Genomic DNA, 10,955 nt, shown 5'->3' on the forward strand with positions numbered 1-10,955 from the left:
CTCCAGGGCACACCATCCCTCCAGCCCTGGCAGGACCTCCCCATCCCACTAGAGATGGATTTCCAGCAGTACCACAGCCACTGGATACATGGCTGGAATAGGGGTTTCCCAGATGGAAGTGGAAAAATAGAAAAGGCTGGAAAAGTGTTTCACCTGAGGTTTGGATCAGCAGCCTCCTGCACTGCAGCTGGGGTTCAGGATCCAGTTTCTCTGAGGGCCCTGTGCACAGAGGGGGCTTGACCAGCCCAGCCCCACATGGCTGCACATCTCCTTGGAGGCAGTATTAACCCAGCCTGAGCCAGGGCTGGAATGCAGAGCCCCAGCCCCCAGCCCAGCAATTCCCCTCCCAGCTAAAAGGCTGGGACTACAGAGAAAAGAGCATCACTGGCAGCTCCCCTAAAGTGGGAACCAGCCCTGCTCCGGGGCACTGGCAGGTGCAGGCTGGAGCAGATGGGCCGTGTGTAGCAGCCGTGCTGTGCTGCTCAGCCCGTGCTGTGCGGATGGAGCGCCGGGGCTGAGTCACGCTGCTCACGCTGGTGTTACTGTGCCTCAGCAGAGCTGTTACACTGCTGTGCTTGGGAAGAGCCCACAGCTTTTCCAAAATATCACCCGGGCCACAACCCCCAACTGAGGTTGCATCAGGAGCAAGATAACAAGCTGAGGGGGTTGTTTAAGGGCAAGCCCACAGCCCCCGCACCGTGAGAGGCATTAAACATACCAGATTCAGCTCTCAGCTTTCTCTCCAGCACAGGGAGGAGGCCTGGAGGAAAGCCTGCTTTTCTGGGAAGCAGGGAATCACATTCCTGTGCAGGGAGCTGCTGTGCCACCCCCTGGCTGCCTCAAGCCGTTAAGAGGTCAGGTCCCAGCCATTCAGATCCAGGTTACCTGGCACAGAGCATCCCATCAGGGTGCAGCAGGACACAATTCCCTCAATCCCTCCTCTGGCTCAGCCTCTGAGCTAAGCTGGACATCAGCACCAGCACACAGGCACCACCTAAGCTCCTCCAGTCATTCCTCCCTCCCTGACCTGCCTTCTTTGGGTCATCAGCACCTTCCAGGGCACAGAAATCACTGCTCACCCTCTCTGGACAAGGACTGGCTTTGCTCGGGAAAGCTGGTAAGGAAGAAGAAACCAGAGGCTGTTCAAATGTGTCAATTCACCTTTAATGTTTGAAAAAAAAAAAAAGGTATTTGAGCAATTGCAGTTATGAAGGGAACAGATCTTGCTCCACGAGAGACCGTGAACAGATTCACATTAGACTCATGCTTGGAAAAAAACAAACCCAAAACATTCTCCTTTCAGACCCAGAGTGGAATTCTGAAGAGACAAGACCACACGAGTGCCCCAGACAGTCCAAGGCACATTATCCCAGTGCAGACATTTCCATCGACATGAACTTATGACAGCTACATTCTTTCTAGTTACAACATTGTTCTACCCATAATACAAAATTAGGCATACTTTGGATTTTGCACAGAGACAAGAAGGACTTTTACTTCAGGAAGTCATCAACCTGGGTCACCAAATCATTTCACAAAGAGCTCCCTTCCCTCTGCCCTTTGCCCCCAGCAATGATTTATTCCCAACACCAAATTAATCTCAGAGACACAAGCTGGGCTCACCAGCCCAGTGGTATTGCCAATGCATTAGTCAGCAAACCAATAATTAGAGCTTAGAACAAGCACCAGGGATTTATTTGCCATCACACAGCATTTGTGCACACCCAGGTCAGAACTTCCTGCAGTGTAATCCCAAGTCAGTACGTACTAAGACAACATCACTGCTGAACCTATTGGAGACCAAGACATTTGTCTGCCTTTGAAGCAGATGTCACATGAGTTTCCTTCACACAAACATCACATGTAAATTTAAACTTCTTGGTACTGTGCTTTAAGAACAAAAGCAGATATCAGAACATAGAGGACAATCCTCCAGAAATAGCTTATTAGCTACAGAAAATAAAAGAAAAAAAATCAAAAAAGAGACAGTGGCCACTTACAAGTCTTCCACACGACTAGCTTGCTTTAAGGAGAGCATCAAGTTAAGGCAGTGTTGAGACAACTGGCTACAAACATGCCGAACAGAGCTGTTGTCAGTAGTCACCAATTTGATATCCTACTCCATTGCGGGGCCGGGCCACGTGGCTTCAGACTCAGTATGGGGGTCTGAAGACTTCAGCCACAGGATTGCTGCTTTCTGCAACAAGCAGGAACTCGGGGGCTGGACTTGAAGCCTTCTAGACCACGCTGAATTGCTTACTCAAGTCTAGGTCAATGTTTCAGCAGAGCCAAAAATACAGCGAAGGGCACTGAGCAAGAACACCGAGGGTGCCAGCTGCAAGCCTGTATCACAGTCAAAGGTGGAGATCACCTTGGGTGTGGAAGCCACGTCACCCAGAGCCACCCCACCAGCTTTCAGGGAAGGTCTGAGACCTGCCCCGAGGGTACTGGGAGAGCCAGCTCTCTACAGTCTGCAGGGTGGGACAGAGGCTCACACTGGCTTTGCTCCTCTTTGCAAGATTAACAGTCTAACAGGACTCGGTAAGGAAGTCTGGGGCTTTTGGCCTGCCCAAAAAAGTTTTCCCAGCCTCAAAGAAGGAGTTACCAGTGAGGGAGCTGTTGTGGAATAGTTTTATTTCTTCCCACGTAAAGGCCATTGTTTAAGCATTTACAGGTTTCCTAGTGCAATACAACCGAAAAAAGCAGTAACAAAAAAATGCCGCCTTCTTCCCAGGCAACTAAACAGAAGTAGATTTTTACTGCAACATATACACATTAAATATAGTATACAGTCCATGCAGCGGCATAGCCATGTTAGAGGGAGTCGTGGCTTCAGCCATCAGTGCATTACAGTCCAAATTCCAATCGCTCCTACTTCCTATCCAGACTTGAAGAGAAGAATTGCAACCTGACCCAAGTAAAAATAGATGAAGTGCTTTGTCTCGTGTGTTACATAGCTGCCAAAGTTTCTGCCAACAATGCAGTGCCAAGTTGGGTTGTATTTCTTGTCAAATTCCTGAAGAAAGAGAAGAGAGGCATTAAGGCCAAGAAAGCCCACATCAGAATAGTCCTAGCACAAATTCTGAGCTGGTTCTGGTCACACACTATCACCTCTCCTCCCACCTGCAGCATCTTGAGACACCCCACTGCAAGACACCATTAAATTAAGCAACCAAACCTCTGCACTGGATTGTTTGAAGGATTCAACACAAGCAAAACATCTTCTAAGCCTTGGAGCACCATTGGCCCTGGGCAGGAAGAGTAGATGCAAGAGCTCTCCTTGGTCCAGCCCTGTGTGTAGGCTAATCAGGGGAATAATTCTCTCCCATTCCAAACCCACTCACAAAAAAATAAAAAGAGGTTTTGGCATGTCTGCTCCAGCAAGGCATCTGAGCTTAAAGGTCACCTAAAAAAAGGAAGGAAGGAAGAAAAGCCTGGCTTCTGCTATTTGGGACTCTTGTATGCAAAGAGGGGAAAATCCATGCTGAAAATGAGCAGGCAGAGTCACAGGCCAGGGAGCAAAGACCCAAGAGGTCAAAGGTAAACAAGCTGAATGCTGGTTCAACAGTCTTCTCCTACTTAGCAGGCAGGATAGGGTTAAAGACCATTTTCCTCCCTCTAATTAACACAGGACTCCCAAGAACACCCTTCCCTCCCCTGAGACAGAGCCAGAACAGACTCAACATCCAAGATTAAAGCCAGTTCTAGTTCTCAGACAGCAGAAGAGTTTGAGCTGTTTGCAGGTAACCTTTGAAGTAAGGAAAAGGCTTTCTTGCCAGGGCACAAGGGTGCATCAAATTGCTTCCCTCCTCCCAACACACTCTCATGAAATAAAGGCCAAGTTCTTTTTGGATGCCTTCTGTTGCACTCCCTCACTTTACAGGCTGCATTGCCCCAAGCACTTAGAGCTAAGTCATGCCTCAAAGTGATCTGAGAAGTCAGGAGACACCTTTGAATCCTTTGCCTTCAAGCTTAGATTACAAGCAAGGCCCAAACACCAGCCCAGGTGCCAGGACTTCACTGCCTCTGAAGTAACATTTCCCTCCTCCAAGAGCACTTTCCTGACCATTCTGAGAAGCTGCTACAGGGCGAACCAACAGCTCCCCAGCTTCCATCATCAAGCAGGAGACTCAATTAACGGACTGCTGCAAATGAGGAGAGAGCCTCTTCACGAGCCAGGGCAGCCGCTTGCACTGCTTCTAACACAGCAGCTTCCACAGCCCCAGCAGCCAGAGAGGCCCATCCCAGAACCATACATGCACTGCTGCCCACCAAGGGAAACATCGGGGTGATCCCACCTGCACTGGTGCTGCAAGTCTGTGGAGCAAGTCCTAAGCAGAGGCAGCTGCCAGCCCTTTCCAGGCTGGCAAATCCTGAGGGACAGCACTTGCAGTTTGCTCAGAGCTTGCCAGAGCTCTGCCACAGCCCTCCCCTGACCTTGGAGAAGTCACTCCATCCTCTTGAAAACAGCAGTAAAGCAGCCAAGAAGCCAAGTATCTTCTCCCTCCCAGCACGCAAGCATGAAGCCTCAGCCACTCGGCTCCTGACAGACCCGGGAGCTTTGGGAAGTCGCAGCCAGCACAGCACCCTCATCCCGGAGTTACCTTCTTGATATATGCTGCAATGTCCTTTTCTATGTTGTACTTCTCCATGGCCTGTGTAGCACAGTCTACAGCATCCTGCTGCATGTCCTCGGACATGTCCGCATTCTTGATCACAGCCTTTCTGTCAGACATGGTGAACCTAAGGCAGAACATAGATTCCTTTAATCCCTTCCCAAACAGAGACTTTGCTTCCTGTGCATCAGAGGTTGTCCTTTCCGTGCAGGCTGCGTCACAAGGCGACACCACACACTCTGCTATGGCCACAGTGACTTTATCGGGGCTGCCTATGCAGCCCAGGCCAAGGTGCCCCTTACAGCCAGAGCACTGGCTGGAGGTTGGAGCAGAGGTAGTCCAGCATCACCACACGCAGGAAAAGCTGATGTGTGGGAGGAGACGGGATCTGCAGAGAGCCACAGCCCTCCTGCACATCCATAGGCTACAGCCAAGTGTGCCATCCAGGTGTGCCAGCGCTTTGGAACATCCCCTGCTCAGAGCCTTGCAAGCAACAGATCCCAGACTGTCTGCACGGGCACAGAGCTCAGGAAGCACATTCAGAGCAGCAGTGCTTCCATTCTACCTCATCCCAGGTGCCACAGCTCCTGCTGCTAGTTTAGCCTGGAAGGAGCATTGTTCCACATTCAGCCATCATTCACACCTTCAGTTCCCTGCTGCTCTGCCATGAAACCCAGCCTTCAGCTGTTCCCAGGGGACAGAGCCAGTCTGATGAGCCAGAAGCAGGTTAACAGCACACTGCAGCCTGGAAACAGGGCAGGGGAAGCAGGTCCCACCACAGGGACGGAGCTCGGCAAAGCTCTCCTTTCCTGCCCCCTCCTCAACTGGCAACCACAACTCAGATGCCAAAACCAGCGTGCTACTGCAGTCCCCGACTTGGCCTGGAGTGAGGTGTGCAAGCCCTTTGCTCTCAAAATTAAACTGCCTTGTACCAGCCACTGCAGCCATCAGATCTGACATGGCCTTGCCAGGGAGGTGCCCAGCACAGTTCCCATTATCCTAGAAATTGGGATCCCCTGATCCCAACACTGCAGTCTCTCCCCAAGCCCTGGAGAAGGCCACCATGAAGGCCTGCTCTGGACACCACAGCCCTCACTCCCATTCCCCACTCGAGGCCTGGAGAGGCACACGTTACCTGGGGATCCAGCTGCTCACCTTGCAGCAGCTCTTACCCCAGCACATTAAAACTTTGTGGGAATAAGCTTCTTAATGGCAAGGAGTGCCTCCAATTAAGCCTGTAGAGCACCATTAAGTTTCCTAAATCCTTTTACAGCACTAAGTCTTGAGTGATACTACCAAGTGTGTTTTGAAACAGTGAAACTACACATTTTTAGCTCTGCTGTGGAGTGAAAAAAATCTGCTGCAATGATCACTTCCTGGAAGAGCCCCAGAAAACTGAAGGAGTAGCTTTGTTACAGCAATTAAAGGAGCTTGCTACCCAGAGAGAAAGAGAATCCGGTTACATAATTGCAGCCCTCTGATTACAATACTTCAATTCTTCCTTCTGCCTGCACTTGAAGACTTCTATTGCCACCTTAATTTATACAGTTTAGATATAGTGTTTAATAGAGCACTGCTATTAACACACACCAACAGCAGCGGGAGGAATGACAGGAACTGAGCTCCACTGCCAACAGAGAGCACATGCTCCTATCACAGCCCTGGAAAAGCCACTTCCCGGCTGTTTGCTCCTTTCCAGGCCGTGGTTCCAGCCAGTAGGGCTTTGCCTGCAGCACAGAAGCCAAGGGAAGAAAAGACACAGCTCAGAACAGCCCAAACTGCGTGTAGATTTGGATTCACCACCCGGGAATCTGACCATCCCTTGGAAAAGTCTTCTGGGTGTCCAGTCCACAGGAAGAAGGAAGCAACAGAAATCCACTTGTGGGTCATTGTTCCAGAAAAGCTTCTTTAGGGAAAGAGAGCAAGCAAGCCCTGACACACACCAGGCCTTCGCACACCTGCACTGCTCACAGGGTTCAGAGGGCACCTGCAATGCACAAGCAGGCACAGAGTGACCTGCAAAAGGCACCTTCCCTCCTCATTGTCTAGGCAAGGAGCATCCCAGTGCAGGCCCGTGCTGCCGCGGGCGACAGCGCCAGAGGAGAAAGCGATCATACTTCAGCAGGGCTGCACAGCCGGCCAGGAGCCTCCCCTGCTCCAGGGCACACAGCAGGGCAGGGGCTGTGCTGCTGCACCTGCCACGGGAGTGTCACACCCTGCACCCACCTGAACAGCACAGAGCCGCCCCAGTCTCTGCTCACTCCCTGGGGGCTACAGCAGCACCACAGACACAGCATAACCCTAAACCACAGCATCACAGGTGGCTCTTGGGGTCTTGCCACCCAATCTGACCCTCTCTGAGGAAAACCACAAAGCCCCAACACTCATCTCGGGGCAAGATGGGCCTAGGAAGGGGTAACATTACAGCTCCAGCAGCCACCCCTTCCCCCCAAGGGCAGGATGTGGTCTGTGAGGAGGAAGACCACAGCCCCAGCTGCCACTCCAGGGCAGAATGAGGCCTTGGGAGGGAAATTAGGCCCAAGGCAGCACCCAACCCTTTTTTTACTAGAGTAGGCTAAGGTCTTAATTGTACGTTCAAACCCAGTACTCCAGCAGGACAAGCTGGAGCTTTGGGAAGAGCAGGAGACACAAGCCCCATGGTAACCACTCCTTCCCTCTCCGGGTAGGACAGAACCCTAGAAATGAGATGGGGCTGAAGCCCAGCATCCACTATCTCCCCATGAAGACAGCATGGATCGCGAGGATGGGAGCACCCATCACTTCCCACAGATCGGAACGGGGCCCGAGCCCAGCACCCACCGCTCCACCACCAGGACAGCATGGATTTCGCGACTGAGGACGGGGCCCGACCCCTCCACGAACCGCATCCACCACCTTGGCCGAAAAGGGCCCCGGGAGAGGGTGCGGCACAGCCCCTTCCCCCGCAGGGCTCCCGGGAGCCGGAGCCCTGCGTGACCTTCACGGGGGGAGCTCCAGGGGCGCCCGAGGCCGCGGTGACCTTGCCTGGAGCGGAACCGGCTCCGCAGCGGCGCGGCGCCCCAGGGAGGGGCGGACTCCGATCGCTCCCCGGGAGCCGGTACCGCCCGGCCGCGGCAGCGACCTCCGCCCTCGGGGCGGCCCCGCCGCCACCCCGCACACGGAGCGACCGGTGTCGGGCGAGGCTTGGAGAGCCACAGCCCAGCGGAGACATCGCTCACCTTCACAGTGACAGGGCCACCCCGGGAGGGCGAGGCACGGCACCGAGGAGAAGGAGGTGTGAGGAGGCCCGGCCGCGCTGCCTCAGCCCGCTCCGCTCCGCTCGGCGCCCCGCGCGCTCTGCGCCCCGGCGCCGCGCCGCTCTCAAATACCGCCCCGCCCGCTGCGGCGCGCGGGCCGCCGCCACCCCATTGGCCGCGCCGCCCCGCGCGCCGCGCACCCATTGGCTGCGGCGCGGCGCGGCCCGCCGCGCCCGGCCCGTCCGCCCGCGCTGTTCTGCCTACATCCTGTTTCATCCCACAATGCCGCGGGGCGGCGCGCGGCGGGGAGGGGCGGGGTCGGGGGGCCATGAGGGGCCGTGAGGGGCCCGGGCCGGTGTGAGGGGTCGGTGGTAGCTGGGGAGCTCCCCGCCTTCGGCCCCCATCCCCGGGGAAAGAGCCTGATCCCCTGGAGCGGCTGATCCCTAGAGGGACCTTTGTTGCCCTAGGAGGTCATGATTCTTCTGCGGGGTTCCCCTGTACCTTGGGGACCCTGATCCCCGGCGGGAGCCTGAACCTTTCTAAGAGGAACTCACTGGGTTGAGTCACACACCACAATGTTCTCCGTCAGAGGGCCCAACCTGAGTCAAATTTAATCCTGTCCCAGTGATGAGTTGTAGCTTCGCACCTCATTGGCACCTTTCACCTGAGATCTCCAACCTGTGATGCTCATGGGTCTCCTGAGCATTGAGATGTTTCCCACAGTGGCGCATACTTACAGCCGAAGGGCACTAACGGGAGAGAGGGACTTGAGAAAAGTCCCTGGGGCTGTTCGCACCCCATTTGGGACGGATCCCTGTTCCCTGGAGCTGCACCACATACCCTAAACGTCCAGGTTTTCAGGTCACAGCAGGCCGGTGCTCAGTGTCCTCCGCAGGACTCAGCATCTCCCCAGACACATTTCCCCCTTCTGAACACATCAAAAGTGTTCCAGTGTTTCTTGGGGTTTTTTCACAGGGAGCAAAGCGTGGGGAATGCCCAGGGAAGTCTGGGGAGCGAGCAGCTTTCACTGAACTGCCAGCCCCATGTCCTGTGGGAGTCACCGCTTTTCCCCTGGGATGTCTCAGGGCATCCTGCCAGGCCCTTTTCCTGCCAGCCGTGTTTTGTGTGGGAAAGCTGATAAAATCCCAAACCTGGGCACTGCGCTGCTGAGAATTGTCCCCACACACCCAGACATTGACATGGGGCTGTTTGAGCTGCTTCATTGTACGTTCACCCCGAGAACATGTGATGTTCCAGCAGAGCCAAGAGGGCAGAATGAAACCTCTCTGTTCACACACCTGCTCGTGAGCTCTCAGCATCCTGTGCTGGGCCAGCAGTGAGGGATCACAGCCCAGCCAGACCCTGGCACACAGGTGTGACCCCGGTGCTTTGCACACCTGGCTTTCCTGCACAGGGATCCTCAAGCCCAGGTGTGACCCTGGCCCTTCAGACACTGGGCTGTCCCACACGGGGCTCCTGCCCTCAATAGCCGTGCTCCAGGTGCACACCTGCCCCCCGGCTGCCGGGCTGGCCGACAGCCAGCTCCCTTTTTGGTTGCTCCATTTCACTTGAGCAGCAGTGCCAAGAAGCCCTGTGCAGGAGCTACCTGAAGAAAAGCCCAGCAAAACAAAAAATCCTGATTCCTGTGCTGTCCCCGTTCCCACGCTGCAGTGCCTGAACAGTAGTGAGAGGGAGACAGCACTGCCCAGTCTCAGCTGCCTCTTAATAAGACCAGTTTTAATTGCCTGCATAGCCTTGAGAACCAAGAAAACCACTGCAGGTCCTGAAATCTCCCTGACTTGATTGCTGAATGAAGACAAGCTTACAGCTGGTAACAGCACCCAGGGGACGGGCTGGGTTCACTCCATGAGCCCTGGAATGGGCCAATCCTGTTTGCTAATGAAATGGATATTTCCTACTGTGCCCTTTGTATACTGGTAAGAACTCCAGCAGCAAATAAAATATTAACTGTTCCTTAATGTGTCCAGACCTGAGCCCTGCTTTAAGAGAGAAGTCAGCGGCAGCAAATGAAGTGAGGATGAATGAACACTGCAGTGGCCGGCCCTGAGGCCGCAGGAGCACGAGGGGACAAGGCCATGCCCGGGGAGGTGACACAGTCCTGGCCTGCCGGGGCAGAGCGGGGCAGCTCCTCAGGCCATCCCTGCACGGCTCCCGGAGCTCCTGCCCACGAGGGCAGCCCAGCCGGCTCCGCTCAGGTTCGCTGCACCACGCTTGGCTGGGCTATTTATAGCTCTGCCGAGGCTCTGTTGAGGCAGCACATCTGAGCCCTGTGGATGTGCCTGATGAGCTTTCCAGAGCCTTGGAACGGAGCCGCCGCTCGCACCGGGGAGGTTTGGGCTCTGCTCCCAGGGCTCAGCTGAGGGGCTCGGCAGGTTTGCAGGCCAGAGGCAGCTGCTGGGCAATGCTCATCCTGTCTGTCCCACCCAGTGGGAGCCCCTGGCTGTCCCAGGAGGGCTCCCATCACAGAATGCTCTGAGCTGGAAGAGACCCACGAGGATCATTGAGTCCAACTTTTAATCCTGCACAGGACATCCCCAGGAGTCTCACCATGTGGACCTCCTGGTATTTTCCCAGTGCAGAACCAGGACTTGTCTCCTTCCTGTCCTGGAGAAGCCTGTGGGTACCTTCAGCCCAGGGCAGGAGGCAGCTGCCTTTAGGAGCAAAGGGACAAGGTATCAGACTGGTGAACTCAACTGGTGACAGTCTCCAGTCCCCAGAGCTGGCTCCAGAGCTGGTGGCTGCTTCCATAATCCCAGAGTATTAACCCCATCCCAGTTACATCCTGCCTCCTCCCAAAGCATCTGCAGCAAGAGGAAGCAGAGGAGCCCTGCTCCTGCCTGGCTCAGTCCTGCTCCTGCCAGTGCAAGGAGCGTGGCCTTGACAAAGAAAGTGCTCGGAGGATTGATGAAGGGAGATGCATTCCTGAAGAGTGACAAAAGGTTATTTGTTTATAAATTCCTCTGAGTGGACTATATAAAGCACTTCACAGAGATCCACAGGAAAAGGGCCTGGCCTGAGAAGCAGTTTGCCATCTAAGGCTGTGCTCCTCCTGCCCCGTGGCCACATGCTTCCCCTGGGATGT

General features: G+C 54.7%; 1 protein-coding gene across 2 annotated transcripts; it reads right to left on the reverse strand.

Annotated features, from left to right (window-relative positions):
- Nucleotides 1–1,142: 1,142 nt before the first annotated feature.
- DYNLL2 (dynein light chain LC8-type 2) lies at nucleotides 1,143–7,959 on the reverse strand. Of its 2 annotated transcripts, XM_058817642.1 has the most exons (3): nucleotides 7,835–7,959; nucleotides 4,605–4,743; nucleotides 1,143–3,016 (listed from the first exon to the last, which is right to left on the reverse strand). In XM_058817642.1, exons 2-3 carry the CDS (start codon nucleotides 4,734–4,736, stop codon nucleotides 2,879–2,881), a joined length of 270 nt encoding a protein of 89 aa, XP_058673625.1. In that variant the 5' UTR covers nucleotides 4,737–4,743; nucleotides 7,835–7,959; the 3' UTR covers nucleotides 1,143–2,878. The 2 variants fall into 2 exon arrangements, with proteins under 2 accessions (XP_058673625.1, XP_058673624.1); XM_058817641.1 differs by lacking the exon at nucleotides 7,835–7,959 and having other exon boundaries at nucleotides 4,605–4,757.
- Nucleotides 7,960–10,955: the final 2,996 nt, after the last annotated feature.

Source organism: Ammospiza caudacuta, chromosome 20 (assembly GCF_027887145.1).
Source record: "Ammospiza caudacuta isolate bAmmCau1 chromosome 20, bAmmCau1.pri, whole genome shotgun sequence".
Taxonomy (NCBI): domain Eukaryota; kingdom Metazoa; phylum Chordata; class Aves; order Passeriformes; family Passerellidae; genus Ammospiza; species Ammospiza caudacuta.

Excerpts from the sequence above, each read along its gene's own strand:
- DYNLL2 (XM_058817641.1), bottom strand. The coding sequence starts at position 4,757 with ATGTTCTGCCTTAGGTTCACCATGTCTGACAGAAAGGCTGTGATCAAG. Across the intron at positions 3,017-4,604 it reads TTGCAGCATATATCAAGAAG|GAATTTGACAAGAAATACAA; the intron begins GTAACTCCGGGA and ends CTCTTTCTTCAG.